A 23,261-nucleotide genomic window follows, 5' to 3' on the forward strand; every position below is an offset into this window, starting at 1 on the left:
CAAGAAGGAGGAGGACAGAGGAAAATGGAAAAAGATGGAGGTGGAGTGGGAGATAGAAGAGAGAGAAAAAGATGGAATGAGGAGACGGAGGGATTTGGCAGCAATGCACTGACTGAAATTGAGTTTCTCTGATATGCAGCATTCCCATTTCAGCTGCAGGTCTGCGATAAACAAAGCTAATCTAATATTAGCCTAATCTTTCCCTGTGAAATGCTCACAATTCTGTCTGTAGCTTTCTCATTTTTTATTCTGTTCATCTCTTTCTCAACCCCTTTCCCTGTTCTCTTTACCTCTAGATTTGGGGCTGGTGTTCTAATGTTATGTGTTATTATGGACTGAGCAGGTTAATAATAACCTGGTGTTATAATATTCCGTATATTAGTCTGAGAAAATGAATAGTGAGTTGGCAGTCTAAAAAAGCCAAATCATTTTTTTGCAGCCAATGAACAGCCCCTTAAACCTGAAGTGGTATATTATTATTAGACATTAGCTACAAACACACACACAGGCACGCACGCACGTACACACACGCACACATGTACACACACACCCAGACACACACACACACACACACACACATACACACTGCAAATTATCGTGATTAAACACTCCACAGGAAAAAGTACAGAAAGTGGTTGCTACTCATTTAACAGTTAGTCAATTTTAATCACATATTTTAACTAGAAGAGTGCACTCAGTAGAATGCAGATCTCCGCCAGGTGTGTTAGCTTTGCTGATGCAACAATAGAGGCTACACAATCAATGCAACCAGACAAATACAATATTACAAGTTTTTACCATATGGCATGTGACACTGAAAATCCCAAAAACGCCGATTCAGTGAAGTAACGCTAATTTAATTCATATCAGCCACAATGTGTTAGACAGAGCTAACGTTGATGTTATAGTGTGGCACTTTTGTTTCAAATCTGGACAGGAAGAATCTGGACAGGAACAATTCCAAAAGACCAGCAATGTAAAATATCAATTTCAACGTGAAAATGCCAACAAAATAATTGCCACAGATTCAAACATTAACGTACCCCGTTAGTTGCCGGATTATTTTGTTGGAATTTTAACGTTGAAATTGACATTTTACATCACTGGTCTTTCATTCCAAACGGAAGCAGTTGTTGATCACTTGCGCCCCCTACTGGCCGGTTAGGAGGAGTTAGCACTCAATGTATTTCAATGGACAATGATGGAACTTAATTCAAATAAAATACTTGTCGTAGACCGATTTGCAAAATATTCAAGAATTCAGGTCATTGGGCTGCTGTCAGCATGCACAACAAGTATTAGGCTGATCGGCCCAGTAGTATGCGAGAATAGATGCAGACAGATACACAAACAAACACACACACGCGACCAAACACCTAATCCCCTCCAGGCTCTCGCCTGGCGGAGATAATTATTGTACAGAACAATAGTACTCTACATTAAGATTTCTATAAGTTTTATTCATGACAAACAGGGGCCAAGGCACTAGCCATTCTCATCTTATATACAATGTTTTTATTTAAAGTCATGCTATGCAGGATTTTTACTTCGAAAATATTATAGAAAAATCATGCTTAGTCATATCTATGATTCACAGTCTCAAAGATTTTTCTTTGAGCACATTTGCCGAATCCCTGCTCCTCTGCCTGTATTTGATCCTATGTGTGCAACCTGCTTCTTCTGACCCAGCTCATACACTCAAGGAACAATGATCCCTGGACATGAGCAGTGAGACAATCAGTGATGCTCAGAGAAATGACCCTGTCTTGAGAACTATCATTGAGTGGGTCTCAGCTGACAATAGGCCGCCATTCTCCAGGCTGAGGGGTAGTCCATCTGAACTTCATCACTTCTGGAAAGAGTTTCCTAAACTCACTTTTGTTGACTCAGTCCTGTGCCGTAAAGTGCGACCCCCACCAGGTGACCCTGTTTTTCAAGTGGTAGTGCCAAGTAGCCTTCAGAATTAGGTTTCTGAGTCTTTGCATGGTCATTCGCTATCTGGCCATTTTAGCACCCAAAAGACTTTACAGCGTGCATTGGTCCGATGCTACTGGGCACATATGACGAGGGACATCAGGCAGTGAGGCTTGTGAGGCACGCAGGTCACAAACTCCACATCAGCAGGCTCCAATGAAGAACAGTCACATCTATGCCTTTTGAGAAGATTGCCGCTGACCTAACTGAACTGCCACTTACACAAAAGGGAAACTGTTACATACTTGTAGTGATGGACTATTTCACTAAGTATATGAATATGTATGCACCTCCTGACCAAAAAGCAACAACTGTGGCAAAATTCTTATTTGAAGACTACATCAACCGACATGGTGTACCACAGAGTCTAGACACAGACCAAGGTCGTCAATTTGACTCTGATCTGGTAAAAGAACTGTGCTCGCGTCTGGGTGTGCACAAAACACGGACAACACCGTAGCATGCGATGTCAGATGGAATGGTTGAATGAGCTAACAGATCCATTAAAGACCAACTAGCTAACTACCTCTACACCAAAGGAGGTGACTGGGACGATCACCTGCAACAGGTTGAGTTTGCGTACAACACGAGCGTACACTCTTCAATAAAACACACACCTTTCTTCCTCGCTCATGGCAGAGAAACCCGTCTGCCTGCAAATGTCACACTTGCGGATCTGCCAGTGGTAACTAGTGCCCCACCCGGAAGCCCTGGTGAACATGCTATGTCAGTGAGGAGAAGGCTCTACTCTGCCTTTAACATGGTAGCAGACAACATTGCGCTGGCAGGTGCTCAACAGAAGCATTATTATGACCGTCACATGAGACATAATGCTTACGAGCTAGGTGAGCTAGTGTGGGTTGACCTTCCGGCTCTGGCCAAGCACAAGTTGTCTCCCAAATGGACTGGACCCTTCAAAGTTCTGCAGCGGCTTGATTCACCCTCAGGTGATTTTGGGGTGGATTACAAAATTCAGGATCAGCTAGACCCTAGGGCCAAGCCTAAGGTGATTCACTATAATCGCCTTAAGCCTTATCGCTCCCCATGGTCAAGCACTCGTACCCCCACTACAGCCACTGGACAGAACCCTTCTGCTGAGATTAGTGGTGCCTCTTCATCAATACAGCCCACTCAAGCTCCAGGCCTTATGTCTGCTGGACCTGTTGGACACCTGAGCCCACTGTGCGCGGTCCATCACCTCCAACGCAAGTCTGTTCACCGTCTCTAGCACAGATTGATGAACCACGCCCACTGGTGGAGGCTCCTGCACCTCTACCACACACGCCCAGTGAACAGAGGACCAGATCTGGGCGCATTGTGCACCCTCCTCAACATTTCAGAGACAACACCTGATGTGAACTTTGACAAACATGGTAACATAAGACTATATACTTTGTTGTTTGTTAATGTAATTTTGCTTGGTTATTGAAGTTTTTTTTTTTTTTTCGAGGAGTAAATGTGTTTGAGAAAAACACATGGTTTATGATTAAATACATTATTGTGGTAATTAGAAAAACAAAAGTGCTTTAAATGTTAGCTTTTGGTTAATGTTACACTTTGTTATAGCCTTTCTTGTCAGTATTGTTCTAGTTCTGAAACGAGGACGTTTCTTATTCAGAGAGGGAAGTAGCGTAAGATTTGGAAAATGCTTCCAGTGTTTGTTTACTACATTTCTATATGATTGTGGATTGATTGCTTTTCCCTTGCTATCTTGACCGATAATGGACTAGTGTGGTCTGGGGGACAGGCGAGGAGGACAGGTAGTAGTAGTGTGGAATGGTTCACGGAATGTGCTGTGCACTGAAAAAATATAGTTTACAGAGAGAACTCGTACTGCATACATGGTTTTTATTTACCCACACATCTCCGAAGACATATCTACAAACACTAGAGTCAGTTTTGACTTTTACATTATTAGTGTGGTTGCTTTAAGGCAACCACACTACTATTATCGCACATACTATTATTCTTTCCACCCATTTTTTGGACCGCTACTCCTCCCAGAGTTTTCGCACCACATACACGTGCCATACGTCAAAATGACCGGCCTCTTTGGGATCGTGTGCTATTACTTTGTGGAAAGTTTCGCTGCACGGTTTTTGAGAAATATGACTTTTTATGCCCAATTTTTTCCCATAGAGATGAATGGAGAAGGTGACGTCATTCACATGCGAACGGTGAAGTTACAGCATTGGTCGGCTTTACACACGTGATGCGGACCGCTGTTCGTCCTCACCAGCCATCACTAAGCATGTAGGGGAATGCGGAAGTAAACACGACAAAAAACGGTATTCCAAATGAAAACGCTGTCAGCTAGGTATATCAACAAACATATGGCTTAGGCATACCCAGAAGTCCTAAATAATAATAGTATTTCACAAGATATTACGCAAATTCGTTGACGACGTTTCGTCAGGTCCAGCATCTTTGCATGCTAGTGCTAACAAAGAGCGCATGCATGTATTGCGCTAATGCTAGGGAGGACAATCGAAAAATTTATTTCCGGAAATTAGCATAAGTATTGTGATTAAAATACCAGTTTAGCCTTAAATTAACGTATTGTGAACAGCGATCGTACATATATGGAATATTAATGTGATATATTGGCTGTTTTGTGGCCTTTTAGCTCGCACTTTCCCAAAATTCCATCAATGATAAGATCGGGACTCCGACGGCACCGAAAACCGATAGATTTCACTGAACATTCGACTGTTTACATTTATGGGGTTCTGAACGAGTGACATCATAATAACTCTTACTGGTTGATTTTACGCGGTCATTTATGGCAGTTGGTTCTCTCAGAATTCTGACTGAGAGCCAGGTCAGTATTTTCACTGGACACTTGATACATCCCGACTTATAACTTCAAAGTCCCAAGTCATTTGTGAATGGTTTAAATGGATTTTGAAAGTAGACACTTCATGCTACAAGCATGCTAAGGGATTTGAGTGTGCTGTGAAGTTTAGGTAGCAAACAACAAGGCTGAATCCTTCTGACGTAATTTACATAGCGACTATATGCTCAGATCGCCTAGTTTCACTCACTACGGCCAAGCGGAATCGATAAGCTTTCAGAAAATATATAACTTTTAAAGATTTAATTCAGTCTTCTACTGGGACTTTTGCTGTTTATCGAGGGTGTGACAGAAAATTTCGGTGCCGCTGACTATAATCGAATGTTTTTCACATTTACCGTTCGATTGACCAAGTACCATTCAAAGTATATTTTTATGGGTTAGTACTGTCAGATTGTGCTAGGTACTTCACATTAACCTTGTACAGCGATCAATAAAGGCTAACAGCACAGTACCACTTAATTCTAGTAACTTCTATCACCACTGTAATGAACTAAAAAAAGGTAACAAACGACCTTTTCTGTGAGAAATGTATTGTCAAGCTCACGCGCATACACTGCTGGCGACATTCTAAAGCTTCATTTTGCCCTCCCTACTAATGCGAACACTTTCGGTTGACCTACAAAAACGATATTAAAAAACCAAAAATAGACGTGCTGTTATACCTGGTTAGAAAGCTTATGCTCTTACCTACTGAATAAACGAGTTCTCACCCAAGCCAGACTGTACTAAAAAGTGCTACAACGCCGCCAACAACACGTGTGCAGCAGCTTCTGGTCCGGTCTAACTCCAGAAATTTGGGTCGGCTAACATGTAATAGGCTATCCTGTATCTATGAGTTCGTATCTAAGGTAACAGATTAAACTCTGAATTGCAGCACAGTTAAATGTTTTTATTTGAATGGTACAAATGAGCAAAACTTAACGTAAAACCATAAATCAATCAAATTAATCTCCCTAGCCCTGTCTTGCTTTTTAAAATGGTGCGGTTGTGCAGTGTAAATATAAAGGTTTTTCCAAGACCGTCTGAACTGGCCAGCTAGCTTTATGATTCGCCGCCACTCGTCACAGCATACCGTGAGTAAATCGCTGATCTGAAGTATTGATGAAGGGTTAATTTAGCTCTGAATATGTGTGATGCATATCAACTCGTTGCCGTGATGTTATAGCATACCATACTCTGTCTCTGCTTATACTACAGAAACTGTTCACTCCGTTCAGCACAAAGTCGACTTTGCGTTGGCGGCAACCACACTTCACAATTTCTGCAGGAATTGTCTAGTTATTATTATTATTATTATTATTATTATTATTATTATTAGTAGTAGTAGTAGTAGCAGTAGCAATAGCAGTAGTAGTAATTCATCCTCTAATATACACAGACAATGCTCTATTTTGATATAGGCCTATGTGTTTCAATGCAGCTAAATAATTGACATTTACAGCTTGAGTCAAGATCATAATGCCTTGCAAGAAAGGAAAATGCCAAATTAAAGTTACAATAGTGAAGCAAGTGCTCTCAGGAACATTAAGCTCACATAAACAATTTTTATTTGTCAGAAGACACTCTTGCAGAATGGCATCAGCCCCTGTTGCTGTGGAAACATTGATGGTGACTGAATGCAATGCTGATGTTTTCCATATTAGAGTGAATCTAATATGTTTAAATAATGTAATCAATGAATAGGCACTTGTGGGTCAAATAAAAAAAAGTATGACATTACTAGAGAACAGACTAAATTCAGAGATTATCTTATTTACACACAGCCAATCAGAGAGAAACCAGGGCAGGAAGGGTTGTGTAAAGAGAGCTTTGTTTGTAATAGTTCCTTTGCTGTCATTACTGTGCTGTAGATACAGATGTTCATACACTCACTACACACACACACACATACACATATCCCACCCTTATAACCTCCCACCCCACACACATACACATCCCACCCTTATCACTTCCCCCCCCCCCCCCCCCACACACACACATTCATTATAGTAAACGGTTTCGTCATTTGATTTGATATCACCTTGAATAATGTCCCATCTGGTTGCTGGCTGTTCACATCACATGGCAGGTTGAAATTATAACCATTTACTTTGTGTCAGCATTGCTTTGTCTCCAATAACATTTCCTCTTCACAAAGCAATATATATATATCCTGTTTATATCAACCTTTTCCTCTCTCCAATACACATAATTGTTTGGATGGTTTCGCAGATTTTTATGTTTTTAAAATATGTAGATAACAAACAGGTAGAGTACTTATTTTAAAAAGGTGTGGTGTCTGCAAAATAAGTAGTAAGTAAATCGAGGGTGTATGCAGTTCTGCATGCAAAATTGTTGTAAGCAGAGAAGTCTGTAAATGAGAAAACCATTCGGTTTCTTGATCTCAGCATAAAATACTCTTGATATCAATACTTTTATCTGACTTTTAAAATTGCTTGCCATATGCGCACATGCACGCATGCACACACACACACACAAACCGACACGCACAAAGTGAAAATGAGTAATTTCCCCCTATTAGTTATAGTTAAATTAATTGGCATAATAAATCAACGTTCTCTTTTTTTTTTCTCACACACACACACACACACATCAATACAAACAACATCCAATGCATACCTAAATACATATGTGTAATCTTGAAGGTCTCTTTAGTGCTAGGTGTCAGTCATCACATACTTTCTGTGGTTGAAAGAGTGAGGAGTTCAAAAAAATTTGTTACAGGCTAATATCGTGCTTTCAAGTGTGTATCGACACGATCTTGGGCTTTTGTGTTTAAACAAAACCCAAGTAAGCATTACAAGTAAGCATCATATACTACTTTCTCCGGATTACTTGCCAAAGTAAATTGTAAATCGAACGAAGCGAACAACTAAAGAAAATACGGTAAGAGCGCATCATGGCTTCCATTCCCTGCACAGTTTGTTGCATGTTTAGTCTTAGCTCTGCTGCCAATTTTACGAGTAATGGTACTTGTGCTAAGTGTCAGCTTAATTTAGAATTGGCACAGAAAATAGCTGAGTTAGAGACCAGCATCCGGACTTTATATCAGATTCAGGAGAGTAAGACTTTCTTAGACTCCCTTTTACCCGAGCCGGATGCTAGTTTAGATGCGAGTGTTTCTCTGCCGCCAGTGTCCTCGCTGCAGGACGATTTTATCAGGGTACCAAAGAAACCAAGCACCACCCAACTCGCGTTTCCAACTGATATTCCCCACTCAGTAACACACCTACTGAGAAAGCCCTGATCATAGGGGATAGTATTTTGAGAAATGTGAGATTAGAGACACCAGGGACCATAGTACAGTGTATTCCTGGTGCCAGAGCCACCGACATTGAGGCAAATTTAAAAGTACTGGCTAAAAGTAAACGTAAATAGTCTAGGATTGTTATCCACGTCGGCACAAACAACATCCGAATGAGGCAATCGGAGGTCACCAAAAATAATTTTATTTCGGTGTGTGCAGTGGCTAAAAAGTTGTGTCGGGAAGTAATTTGCTCTGGCCCGCTTCCAGCTCGTAGGAGCGATGAGGTCTACAGTAGGCTATCTTTGCTAAATCTCTGGCTGTCGGAGTGGTGCTCATCAAGTGACATAGGCTTTATAAATAATTGGCCTGATTTCTGGGAAGGCCTGGCCTACTGAAGAGAGACGGACTCCACCCGAGCTGGAGAGATTCTCGTGTCCTATTGAACAACATAGCTGTTAGTCTTAGTAAGGCCAGATCCTGACACTCCATCAGGGTGCCGGCCAGGCCGCAGGCTTCTAACCCTACGTGTTTGCCTGCTCGTTTCTTTATACCTGTGTCCCAGACATACGGCCATACGCCTCTGTCTGCAAGGTGTGTTTCAGAGCTAGCCAACAGAAATAGTATTTCAAAATCCCCTTTAACTAATACTTGTCGCTCACCTGAAATCACAAGACATACAGTACATTGTGGTTAGCCAACTGTAACCTGGCACGCTCTGTCTACTACTGTCTTCACACCGTCCGTTCATTTAAAGAGTAACGAGAACAGCGTCTTTTACTGCTACCACAGAGTGAATGCGTAAGTGAATGCGATGATAAGAAAATATTCGGTTATGCTGACCTATAAAACGCTATTCCAAAAGCAAAATTAGACATGTTATACATCGTTAGAAAGCTTATAGGGCCTACTCTCACCTACTGAATAAATAAATTGTCAATCAAGCCAGTCTGTACTAAAAAGGGCGACAACGCCGTAAACGACACGTGTGGTATTACAGCTATTTTGGAAGGTACCCAAGCATCACAAATGCGCATATATATCACAAATGGATTGTCCAAGACAATATATGACCTATCAGTCTCAAAAGGGACATCTCTACGCGTAAAAACAATGGTAAGGTTGTGTATTTATTCAATATTTAGTCCCAGATATTGACTGTAGAATGACATGGTATCATTTATTAAAACTTTGTCTTGTTTATTTCGTTATTCAGTGAGCAGCGTTTTCACTTATCTACCTACTTATAGCTATATTTAATTTATGGCCTCTAAAAATGATAACTACCTCTACATTTAATAGAGTGAACCTGTACAAAGTGTACATAATACACTTTAAAATTATTAGCCAAACACAGGCTTACATTTTCTGAACCTCAGTGATATAGTGGTGTAGCTAAGTAGACTATTTAACAATTAGCTAGCTTCTAGCACTAGCCAGCGCTACGCTACCACCATCAACACAACGCACACAGCACTCGTACGCTGGTATGCACTTATAGCTAGCCACCTCTACAGCATTTTCAGTAATATGCAGCTGAAATCCTCAGTAGTATGCAGCTGAAATCCTCTATGGAAAGCAACCTCACAGCGATCTTATCTACGATCAGTAGGTAACTTTGTGCTTCACTTCGGGGTGTTTATTCCGCTGGAAAATAGAGAGAGCCAACTTTAAAAAAAATTTTTTTTTAAGTCAGTGACATTTCCTTCTGACATCTACAACTGCGATCGCGACCAAGACATTTATTTAGCCTTTTTTGTATAGCTATTTCCGTGGATAAATTTGCATTTATTATTACTATTTATTGGTAAAAACATTTACTTCATATCCAGGGAGATAGCCAATTACTTGAAAGTTAGATGACATGTGTAGCCGTTTACTAATACAATTGCATTTCAGGCTGGAAAATAACCTGTTAAGCCAGAGAAATTGCTGAGTTGTCTTAGAATCTTTATGCAATAGATTGTATCAAGGCTGGCAGTGTCGGCATAGCAACGGATGCTGTAACGAAACGTCACAATGGGTATAGCGGCTGTTTTAGAATGTCATTGCGTCACCTGGACCTTTTTTGCAGCCCACACAAAAATTGGCATGAGAGCGCCATATATCTTGTTTAGAATATTTTTTGTTTAAGTAATTATATAAGATTATATAAGTAGATTTATATAATTTATATATAATAATTTTATATAATGTAGATTATATAAGTAATTATGTTCTTGATCTCATTATTTGTTTATACAAACAATAATGCCTATGTTACTGGTACTGCACTTACCTTTCCTTTAATGGACACTCCCCTTTAATGGATAGCTCATACTCACCTTGAAGAGGGATGCTTACCCGGAAGGCAAAAAATGTGGGACAATAGATGGGGTAGCCGTACAATTTTTCAACCACACTAATCATCGTTATCACTATCACCTACATCATTGTTTATCCTTTTGTGTTTTGGAATTGTAAAGCCTGGCAGTTTGTGCCTTTTTTGAAGGCTTACAATAAATAATCTTGAGTTTATGTACGAGTGGAGTTGAAGTGTTTCGTATTGGAGGTGCGTCTGAGAAGTTACCCTGTTGTCCACGGCTTATGAACTTTTGGAACATCGAAAACCAATACATTTAAGTTGAAAAATTCACTGGACTTGGGACGTGGATTTCCACGGTTTGGATTGACAGCGAATCAGCGCTGCCAACCAACGCAAGTTACCATGAGTAAAGAGATGCATTGTTTTGTGTTTGGGATCAATTGTTTAGACTCACGTGCTTGTAATGTGTGAAACAAATGTTGCAAGTCATTAAACAGTGATTAAACAAACACAATTGAATTAACACAAAACAAACAAAACAAAACGGCATCTGTTTCGGAAAAGGAAGCGGTTGTGGATGAAAAGAAACTATACAAATTAATTGGCACTCGCCAAGGGAAACTCGGTGCGTTAACGCGGAAAAGTAACTAAATTCAATCATGGTGATGAAAATAAGGAAAATGTTAAGAGTCATATGGAGACATTTAATAGCTTGTTGGTGGAGTTTATGGACTTGCAAGTGTCTGTGCAATCAATGTTGCCTGAAGAGGAAAGAGAGGCTGATCATTGTGACTGGTATGAGCCTAAATTAATTTGTTTCAAGGAGTTTCTAAATGACGTGGATGTTTGGATGCTTGGTGATGCACATACAATTGAACAGTCATTGTTGGATGGTGCCATTGGGCCTCAGGACAGTGTGTCTCTTCTGTTGAAGAGGTCAAGTGTAAGCAGCCGCAGCTCAAGTACATCTAGTGCTCGTAGGAATGCTGAATCAGAGCGAGCTGCTCTCGGAGCTAAAGCTGAAGCTCTGAACCAAAAACATGCACTTGATATGGAAGAAGGCCAACTCAAGGCAAGGAGAGAAAGGCTGGAATTTGAATCTGAGCTGGCAGCAGCAGATGCAAAAATTAAAGTCTTGGAGGAATGTGACATGTCATCACAAGCTCAACTAAGGAGGAAAAAACTTGACTTAAAAGAAAAGACCTTTGAGGCTTCCACACCTACTGAGTACATGATCCCAAGAGGACGAACAACTGAGGGTCCCAATGCACACACTGTGGAACAGGCTCAGCAGACAGCATCAGGACGCATGGATGGAGCCAACATGTTCAGAATGATCAGACCCTTGTCAATATCATGAGAAGACAAAATGACATATGACACATTCTGCAATGATTAAACCCCCCCCCCCCCCTTAGCCTATGTTACTGGTACTGCACTTACCTTTACCTTTGATGGACACTCCCCTTTAATGGATAGCTCATACTCACCTTGAAGAGGGATGCTTACCCAGAAGACAAAAATGTGGACAATAGACAGGGTAGTCACACAATTTTTCAACCACACTAATCATCATCGTTATCTCTATCACCTACATCGTTGTTTATCCTTTTGTGTTTTGGAATTGTAAAGCCTGGCAGTTTGCGCCTTTTTCAAAGGCTTACAATAAATAATCTTGAGTTTATCTACGAGTGGAGTTGAAGCGTTTCGTATTGGAGGTGCGTCTGAGAAGTTACCCTGTTGTCCGCGGCTTATGAACTTTTGGAACATTGAAAGCCGATACAGGTATTGTGTGCATTGTAATAACTAAAGTGATAAATGCACATATTTTCCATCATTTAATGGCTGTTTCCCAATAACAGATAATTTTATGTAAAACTAAAAAGTAGCATACACTGAATGTGGACACAAATGCAAACATTTTGTTGTATTATCACCTTTATATATTTATTTTAGGAACATATGCAAATTAGCTCATGAATAATTTAAAAAACCCAAATTTGCATATTAGTTCAAACACTTTTTTTCTTCAAGGATTAAGTCAGAGTTCATTTTTCAGTTTCAATGTGATTAATAACTCAATGGCTGGTAATTTACAGAAGGATTTTTAAATTATTTATGTATACGCCGAAAAATTATTTTTTGTTGTTATTTTTCCACATAAAACATCTAAATGAACTATTCAAAATAGTTTCTGATCATTGTTTCAGATATTTTATGAATCTACAGTAGTTGTAGAAGCTAAATATCACAATATCTCAAAATTGACCGATCCAGTCAAAATAATCCTTTTCTCCTGTGATGCCTCTGGACTCTGGACTGGCTCTTTTGTGCAAAAAATGTTTATATGTACTGCATATAGTCAAGGCAGCTTTTTGTGTCCTGTGTTAGTGTTTGATTCACAAAAAATAAACAAACAAGCATTGCATTAACAAAAAGCTATTTGGGTTTACTAACCCATAAGGAAATCATGTTCCTCAAAAGAACTTATGTCATGCTATGGTTCTTTTCATTTTCTTATAAGACCAATTCAATTTGAAATCATGTGTAGCCTAATAGTGAGTTTTGGTTTATTATTATTTGTAAATTTAAAATATTTTTAAATACACTTGAATATGAGCCAGAGCCATGAACAAATCAACACCATAGCTTTCGCATGTAACTTTTTTACAAGAGACGCATAGTGATAAAAGCAATGAAGCAGAGTGGGGATTGTGGTGGGGGGGGCGAGTATGCTCTTAGCCATGGATAAAATGTAAGTGCAGGAGTTGCAATACTTTTTACTCCCAATACAAATATTAACATATTATCCAAGTCTGAAGTAGAGGAAGGTCATCTTCTGATTGTTAGGGCAGAGATAAATAAATACTTTTATGTTTTTATGAACATATATGCCCCTAATAAAGGGGGGGTCGTGTTAGACTTTTAAACAAACTAAAAGCTGTTTTAAAAAAACTTTAACAGTGAAGATATCTAGGTTGTACGGGGGGGACTGGAGATGCACTCTTGATTTTACTTTGGATAGAGATGGCGAAGAGCCTTACCCTTTCTCTGCATCAGTTTTAACTGGAATTGTTACTCAGTTTGTTTTGTCTGATGTGTGGAGGGAGAGAAACCCAGGTGTGATGCTGTACACCTGGGCCAAGGTATAAGATGAAAGGGTAGGAGCAGCATGGCTGGACAGAATATATGTGAGTAAGGCAGTATGCATTAGAGTTTTAGCTGCCCATCTTTTCCCAACTAGGTTCTCTGATCATCATTTTATCACAGTAAACCTGACAGTCCCACATACTGCTCTGCGGAATTCTATTTGGAGGTTCAATACTTGACTTTTACAGGACACTGTTTTTTGTGAGAAGTTTAAACTCTTCTGGAGAAATTGGAGTGAGCAGAAGGGAGAATATGACAATTTATTACAGTGGTGGGATGTGGGTAAAACTCAGGATTTTCTGTCAAGAGTATACCTCACATTCTACAGTTAAACTAAAACAAACCATGCACAAACTAGAACAAGATACCTTCAGGATTCAGTCACAAATGGTACAACAATATAACACAGATTTACAAACTAGTTTAACAGAAAAAAGGAAGGAATTCGGGGACATACTGCAAAAGAAAGCTAAAGAGGCACTAATAAGGTCTCAGTACACCAATGTTCACGATATAGATGCTCCCACAACTTTCTTTTTTAACCTGGAGAGGGGCACAGCCCAGAAAAAAGCTATGTACTGCCTCCGCTGAACTGATGGGACAGAGACATCTGACCCAATGGAAACGCGTAGATTACCTGTTAATTTTTATTCTGAGCTGTTCAAGGCAGAATGCACTGATAGTCATTGTACAGAAGATTTATTTCAGCTTCTTCCCTCCTTGGACCAGCAAGAGCAGACATCTTTGGACAATGATCTGCTATTTGAGGAAGTGACTGAGGCAGTGCAACAGCTTTCCACCGATGGCGCACCAGGAATTGATGGACTGCCTGCGGAGTTCTACAAACACTTCTGGGGAGTCATTGGACAAGATTTTTTAAAAACCGTTTTAAGAAGCAGTTTTGAAACAAAGACTCTTCCAAAAAGCTGTCAGCCTGCTGTTTTGTCCCTGCTCCCAAAAAAGGGGGACCTGGGGCTCCTGAAGAACTGGAGGCCTGTCGCTGTCCTATGCTCAGATTATATGATCTTGTCCAGATGTCTTGCAAACAGACTGAAAAGTGTTTTAGGAAACCTTATCCATATTGACCAGTTAAATTGTGTTCCAGATAGGTCCATTTATGATAATCTGGTTTTGATGTGTGATTTGTGGGATTATGCCAAAGTTTATGGGACAGAGTTTGGTTTTCTTTCCCTGGACCAAGAAAAGGCATTTGACAGGGTTGATCATCAATATTTATTTAAAACACTGAAAATGTTTGGGTTTGGGGAGGTATTTGTGTCTTGGGTACTATGAAGGGGCCACATACTGATACAAATAGGAAGTAGATTGAGTGTTCCAGTTAAGGTACAGAGGGGGATTAGACAGGAATGCCCCCTATCCGGCCAATTGTACATTTTGGTAATAGAACCTCTACTTTGCATGTTGCAGAGGAAACTAACAGGGTAGGGGTGTGCAGAAATGTCATTATCTGTATCTGTATCTGTTCCACCAACAAAATTATCGGTCTCTGTATCTGTATTCGGATAGAAGACCGGAAGTGGGCGTGGTTTATACCAGAAGTAACATTAAATCTGGCAAATGTTGTATTTTCTAACCTAATATTTATTGGCTGTGCAATTGTTGTGCCTTCAAAGCATCAAATTGATTTAATATTGGCATATAATTAATTATGAATTATATTTTCACGTCATCGTTTTTTTTTAAAATTTATTTTTAACTAAACTAAGTTTTATGAACTGTCTGTCCCCCCTTTCACTGGGGGACATTGACCAATCAGAAACTGAAAAAAATGTTTTATAAATCAAAACATTCTGTTTTGCATTGGAAATAGAAACTATTTACGGTAAAGATACATAGAAAAATATCCTTCAGTTGAAGGGAATAATCTTAAATTCCAATGATGCTGCGTTTGCATTTCTTGATGTGTTAACATTACTGCAGTTCGCTAGGGAAAATGTGAATTACTACTTTACAACAGTAATTACATAACAGTAATACATAAACCTTTTTTGCCTGTTTTTTTTTCCCCTACTGAACTAAGTTTGGATAGACTGCAAACCATCTGATGTCCTCATGTTTTCCCTTGGTGGCAACTGTTACCATGAAAATCTGGACTGGATTTCATGTTCATTTGATAGCCAAGACCTATGGCTGATACATACGGATGAATATTGACTGAAATACAAGGTAAAACGTTGGTTTTTTCAATATTTCGACTGGATTTTTTTAAATGGAGGAAACAAACTGCAGGTTCTAAGCTTCATTTTGATGTATAGGTTGCGGGGGGTTTGAAAGAAATCCAGCTGTCACACCAGGCTTTTGTCTCGCTAGCTCCCGCGCCTGATGCGTCCTCCTCGATGTGAGAGTTTCCCTGAGTGATAGCCGGGAACGGTCAGCTCTCAGCCTGCTGCCTGCTGTGCGCTGACTTGGTGGGGGCAACTACAGAATATAGCGATCACTTTTCAATAATGTGTAGTAAATGAAATGACTAGTTAGTGAAATCGAAGTCCTATGTTGCAAACGAAATAGGCATTTTTATCTTGTGGCCATCCACAATGATGGACTTTTTTTTTTTTTTCCTGAATCTGAATAATAACGAGCAACTTCGGGTAGAAGAAATAGGCTATCTGTTTCCATCGCATTATTTGTGCCTTCCCGAATACAGTATTCGGATTCGGATACATCCCTATAACAGGGTTACATGTTCACGGGAAACCCACTAAGGAGGCAATTAAGTTGTCAGCCTATGCGGATGACATTGCGCTTATTAAAAATCCACAAGATATGCAAATTGTACAACAGGTACTCAGTGTTTATGAGCTAGCCTCATCTGCGAGAGTGAACTGGGAGAAGACTGAAGCTTTATGGTGTGGAATGTTTTTGCTTTGCCAGTCCTCCCTGGTGATACACAATGGGAGAGGTCAGGTTTTAAATATTTGCGGGTTTATTTAGCCACAGAAGAGTACAAAAAGAAGAACTGGGAGGGTATAGTGGGACAGTGTGTGCCAAGTTATCTAAATGGAAATGGTTGCTACCCCAGCTACCATATAGGGGAAGAGTCCTGATCAATAATAATCTGGTTGCTGCCACTTTATGGCATAGATTCACTGTACTAGACCCTCCGGTGGGCCTAGTTGAAGAGATGCAGAAGACACTGCTTAATTTGTTCTGGTCTGGGCACCATTGGCTAAGGGAAGCAGTGCTCTATCTGCCAATTAATGAGGGAGGCCAAGGATTGATTGACCTGAAATGCAGAATGGCAGCTTTCCGCTTGCAGGCAGTCCAACAAGGTGGGTCGGATGGGCTTGGATAGGCATTTGTTTTTAATGACATTGAGCAGAATGGACTTGGCAGGACTCACCCCTTTTTACGGAGCAGTCCACAGGTATGGCAGATTTTTGCTGTGTCAAGGGACGACACCGCTACCCCTGGTTTTTGTACCCTTGAGGAGCCTTTGTTTTTTAATCCACTTTTACATATTGGGACACTTGACTCACCAACAGTGCGATCTGGCCTGGTGGATGCCGGATTTTCCAAGATTCGTCATCTGCGGACGGCTGACGGGTGGCTGGCAGCGGAACAGGTGGCAGCCCTGGCAGGTTTCAAGTCTGTCCGTATCTGTCAGAGGATGCTGGAAGAACTCTGTACCTCACTTCCCAGACCCATGCAGGATTAATTGAGTGACCTAACTGGGAGAATTTCTGATGCTGATGTCCTCATGTTCCCAAACATAACTGTGGCACCTAGTTTGGGGGATTGGCAGGAAAATGAGGAAATTATCCTTTCTTTTAAAACACCTGGACTCGGTTTTTTTAGCAGTATCAAGAAAAAGGCACTGTACACTATCTGTGTAAAGGTGCTGTATCTCCGACTTTTAGGTGGCCTGTGTGATACAAAATGGTCTGCTTTTTTAGGGTCAGGTTCTTCCCCTAAGGGTAGCTGGCAGTCTCTGTACAAAAGGCCCCTTGAAAGAAGGACAGGAGACCTTCAGTGGTGTATAGTGCATGGACCGATTTCTACAAACAGATACAAGGCACACCTGGATCCTTCTGTGGGGCAGGGATGTCCTTTTTGTGGGGAATCAGAAACAGTTTTTCATATCTTCTTAGGGTGTTCACGGTTGCAAACAATTGTACAGTTGGTCAAAGGGTGGTGTTCAGTTTTAGGTTTCATATTTTCAAACACACTATTTGTTTTTTGGCCAAGGTACACCGTTAAAAAAGAGAAAAGGTGGTATTGCTAAATTTTTTAATAGGAAAAGCAAAAATGTCAATCTGGTTGACACGGCATAACAAGGTTCATGTCACGGTACGGGTAGGGGGGACCCAAACGCAGATAGAACAAAAACACAAACTCAAAAAGGGAAAATTAACAAAGATTTTACTAACAAAAAGGCAAACAAACAGGGAACAGACAAGGCCACGATGGGCAAAAACACAAACAAAAAATATCTAAATAAAACAGAAAACAAGAGGAACTCACAAACACGGGCAGGGCAGAACACGGGCAGGCAGAGCACAAGGGCAGGTCAAACAAAACACAGGCAGGTACAAACGGTCTGAAACAAACAGAAGTCGGGAACAAACACAAGGAACCAGCACCCGAGTCAAGGGCACAAAGAACTTAAATAGACGGGGTAACAAGACACAGGTGAACTCAAAAAACAATCAAACCAGAAGGAGGGGATAACAAGACACAGGTGGGAACAATGATGGGATAACGAGACAATTGAAAACAATCATACAATTAACAGGGGGGGAGCAGGACACAAAACAGAAGTGCCGCCATCTGGCAACCCAACAAGGGAAACACAGACAGGAAAACACAGAACCATGACAGTTCAAGGCAGTGGGGGACAAGATCCCGTTCAAATGTTGTAATGTAATGTTCACTTGCATAAAAATTGTGTTTTGAACTCGCCATTGCACTGAATAATAAAGGATGGTTAAAATTCAAAATTCTCTCTCTCTCAATCTTTCAAGCCTGGGAGTGCTTCTTTCTGGCATTTTAACAACACACTCCTACATGACTCTAATTTCAGGGAGGTTTTTGATTTTTTTTGAGGTACATGGAAGAAGCAAAAACATACTTTCAACTCTTTGCAACAATGGTGGGACTGTGGTAAAAGACAGATTAAACAGTTGTGTCTGCAATACACTCTAAATGTCACAAGAGACATCACCCAGTCTATGAAGGCTCTGGAGAGCGAAATAGAGGATCTCCAAAATTTGGTGGAGACCTCTGGAGGAAGGGAAACAATTGGTGTTCTCAAAGCCAAAAAAACATCTTTGGTTGACCTGCTGGGTATACGGGCTCAGGGAGCACTGGTGTGGTCAAGGTTCCAGAATGTAGCAGAGATGGATGCCCCATCAAAGTTTTTCTTTACCTTAGGGAAGAAAAGTTGGTTTATTCACTGTATTTTGAACTCGCCATTGCACTGAATAATAAAGGATGGTTAAAATTCAAAATTCTCTCTCTCTCTCTCTCTCTCTCTCCTTCTCTCTCCCTCTCTCTCTCTCTCTCTCCTCTCTCTCCCTCTCTCTCTCTCTCTCTCTCTCTCTCAGGTGTAAAGAAGGATATCAAGGCATTCGCTGCAATCACTTTCTTCCAAAGACAGACTCCATTTTGTCAGACCCCGGTATGTGTCCTCACCTTATAATGTTTGCGTTTGCATGACGGCTTGTATGCATATACAGTATGTACACACACACACACACACACACACACAGTGAAACATCACTGAGTTACAGACTTACTGAACAGTTGAACATGGTGTGAATCCAGAAGTAGTGGAAGTCATTCAAAAAGCTACTTATTCTATGTATCTTATTATACGATACATATGTATTGTACAATGAGGGAGAGGCATAATGAAAGAAACAGCAAATTCTCATGTAAAATAACACTCATATTTTATTGCATTGCTCAACACACTGGATGGATGCATTTGTTAATTAAGAATTCTAGAAGCAGTTTGAATTTATCTAGGTGGTTACCTACTTGTTGGCATACTGATGTTTCCCTTTCAATAATACTAACTGATGCTGCATCTTTTATAGTGTAGCCAGATATACTATATGTATAGGTGGTGCAGTGGGTAGTACTGTTGCCTCACAGCAAGAAGGTCATGGGTTCGTATCTCGCCTTCGGTCTTTCTGTGTGGAGCTTACATGTTCTCCCCATGTCCACATGGGTTTCCTCCGGGTACTCCGGTTTCCTCCCACAGTCCAAAGACATGCAGGTAGGCCGATTGGAGACCCTAAATTGCCCATAGGTATCAGTGTGTGAGTGAATGGTGTGTGTGCCCTGCGATAGATTGGCGGCCTGTCCAGGGTGTATTCCTGCTTCTCACCCAATGCATGCGGGGATAGCCCCCAGCAACCCCCCGTGACCCTGCTCAGGATAAGCGGATAATCCAGTATAGATAATGGATGGATGGATATATATATATATATATATATATACATTTTTTTTTTTTTTTTTCAACAATTAAATATGATTTAAACAATAAAAATATATATCAATATGATATACACTCACCAGCCACTTTATTAGGTACACCTTCTGCTTCAAGGTTCGACGTGTTGTGCATTCAGAGATGCTCTTCTGCATACCTTGGTTGTAACAAGTGGTTATTAGTGTGGTTGGTTTAAGGCAACCACACTACTATTATCGCACATATTATTATTCTTTCCACCCATTTTTTGGACCGCTACTCCTCCCAGAGTTTTCGCACCACATACGCGTGCCATACGTCAAAATCACCGGCCTCTTTGGGAATTGTGTGCTATTACTTTGTGGAAAGTTTCGCTGCACGGTTTTTGAGAAATATGACTTTTTATGCCCAATTTTTTCCCATAGAGATGAATGGAGAAGGTGACGTCATTCACATGCGAACGGTGAAGTTACAGCATTGGTCGGCTTTACACACGTGATGCGGACCGCTGTTCGTCCTCACCAGCCATCACTAAGCATGTAGGGGAATGCGGAAGTAAACACGACAAAAAACGGTATTCCAAATGAAAACGCTGTCAGCTAGGTATATCAACAAACATATGGCTTAGGCATACCCAGAAGTCCTAAATAATAATAGTATTTCACAAGATATTACGCAAATTCGTTGACGACGTTTCGTCAGGTCCAGCGTCTTTGCATGCTAGTGCTAACAAAGAGCGCATGCATGTATTGCGCTAATGCGAACACTTTCGGTTGACCTACAAAAACGATATTAAAAAACCAAAAATAGACGTGCTGTTATAACTGGTTAGAAAGCTTATGCTCTTGCCTACTGAATAAACGAGTTCTCAACCAAGCCAGACTGTACTAAAAAGTGCTACAACGCCGTCAACAACACGTGTGCAGCAGCTTCTGGTCCGGTCTAACTCCAGAAATTTGGGTCGGCTAACATGTAGGCTAATAGGCTATCCTGTGTCTATGAGTTCGTATCTAAGGTAACAGATTAAACTCTGAATTGCAGCACAGTTAAATGTTTTTATTTGAATGGTACAAATGAGCAAAACTTAACGTAAAACCATAAATCAATCAAATTAATCTCCCTAGCCCTGTCTTGCTTTTTAAAATGGTGCGGTTGTGCAGTGTAAATATAAAGGTTTTTCCAAGACCGTCTGAACTGGCCAGCTAGCTTTATGATTCGCCGCCACTCGTCACAGCATACCGTGAGTAAATCGCTGATCTGAAGTATTGATGAAGGGTTAATTTAGCTCTGAATATGTGTGATGCATATCAACTCGTTGCCGTGATGTTATAGCATACCATACTCTGTCTCTGCTTATACTACACAAACTGTTCACTCCGTTCAGCACAAAGTCGACTTTGCGTTGGCGGCAACCACACTTCACAATTTCTGCAGGAATTGTCTAGTTTGAGTTACTGTTGCCTTTCTATCAGCTCAAAGCAGTGTGGCCATTCTCCTCTGACCTCTGCTATCAAGGCATTTTCGCCCAGAGAACTGCCGCTCAATGGATATTTTCTCTTTTTCGGACCTTTTTCGGATTCTCTCTAAACCCTAGAGATGGTTGTGCGTGAAAATCCCAGCAGTTTCTGAAATACTCAAACCAGCCCTTCTGGCACCAACAACCATGCCACATTCTACATGTCTACAGGCCCAAATGTTTTTTTTTCTCAACTTCCTGTCAGACCTTGCTTAATGGCCCATAAACACAGCACAGATTGCAGAGATATTCTGAAAAGGAAAAAAAAACACATCTATTGGTAACTTTGAAGTTCCATGTCCCAATCCATCATGGAGAAGCTTTCCCCCCGGTTCAAATGGGGGCTTTCAATTTTTGCTTTTAAAGATTTTTCTGTGAACTTTACTCAACAGAGGCAGTTTTTTTTTTGCCTGTGTTAAAATAACATGTTTTTATTTATTCATCTAAAACAGCCACTCTACTGCTGTCTGTCATTATCCATAGTTCCCTGGAGATGACAGACATCTATTTTCTAGAGTTGCTCAAACAGCAAGGAGCTGTGACTCGGTGTGTAATAATCAAATGCAATTCATTATGCAGCTGGCAGATTCAACTCAGTGCTTTAAGGGCAGCTGTTTCCTAGTGTGTAAGCAGCCAAGCAGAAGCATGCTGTGTATACATCCTCATGAGAATACAAACTCGTGTGTATGTATATACCATAGGTCAAGATGTTGTTTGCTCAGTCTAAACTTAGCATGCAGTACATTTTTCCATTTCTATAAATATATGTCCAAATATTTCAACAAATAGACTCCTAAATATTAAGTGTATTTAAACCTAGAATATGGTGTCCTCTAGCCAGTGCTCTCGGAAGCCTTTCAGAGATAGTTATGTTGAATTAAACACTTTTGGAATGCAATGATGTCTGTGTTTTAAATGTCCCGTAAACTGGGATTACTGAAACTGGTCTTATCTCTCCCAACCTGCCCCACACGTCCCTGCACGCTTTTCACTGCACGCTGCTCAGCTTATTGTTTCCAGGTCACGGAAAGCATAATACATTGTAAGCAATGAGATACTGAGTAAACACAGCCTGTGGAGTATGTCAGAGATACCCTGAAACTCTCTCCGTCCTATGAGTTTTCCACAGCAGGCCAACGTGCTGACATTTCCGAGTGGGTGAAAAAAGCTTGGCTGCATTGTTTATCAGTGGCAAGATACATGTTGACCTGCAGCTAGAAGAGACTCCATGCGAGTACCCTCCAGTGAGCTGTTTTGCTGACATCTTTGAGTGGGTCTGCTAAAGGGATAAACATTGATACTCTGAGTGGGGGGATTACAAAACATCTGCTTTGATACACACACTGTGTCCAGTTTGACTGCATTGTTTCTCTGGGAAGATACATGTTAATTTACAGCTACATAACTTGTGCGCATGTTCAATACATTTCAACGCTATTTAGCAAACTACATATAAAATCAGCTACTCAGTTAAATCTATTTTCATCCTTACTAACCAGGAAGCTGGAAAGAAACTGGCCTGCAGTAATATGCATTTTTAATCTTCTCTATCAAGCTATAGCTGGATAAATCAAATTATTGGGAAGTTACGCCTAGGCGGGGCATGCCCCATACCTATACAGCACTGAGAATTTGGCACTTTTCAGGGTTCCCCATAGAAATAACTGCAACAGCCACAGACTCTCAGCCCTTAAAAACATGAATTTCTGTACATTCTGACCCCATTTCAACAGACAGAATTCATAAACAACTTCACATGTCCACACAATAAAGGCCCAA

The 23,261-nt window shown here is 40.6% G+C and overlaps 1 protein-coding gene across 2 annotated transcripts in view; it reads left to right on the top strand.

The window, feature by feature from the left end:
- Positions 1-23,261, top strand: part of LOC118220668 (pro-neuregulin-3, membrane-bound isoform-like) — a 275,492-nt gene that overhangs the window by 206,285 nt on the left and 45,946 nt on the right. For both annotated transcript variants that reach the window (XM_035404723.1, XM_035404722.1), the window contains exon 3: positions 19,095-19,168. In XM_035404723.1, the coding sequence (XP_035260614.1) occupies positions 19,095-19,168 (74 nt within the window). The remainder of the gene's footprint in view (positions 1-19,094; positions 19,169-23,261) is intronic.

The sequence above is a fragment of the Anguilla anguilla genome, chromosome 2, assembly GCF_013347855.1.
Source record: "Anguilla anguilla isolate fAngAng1 chromosome 2, fAngAng1.pri, whole genome shotgun sequence".
Lineage (NCBI taxonomy): Eukaryota > Metazoa > Chordata > Actinopteri > Anguilliformes > Anguillidae > Anguilla > Anguilla anguilla.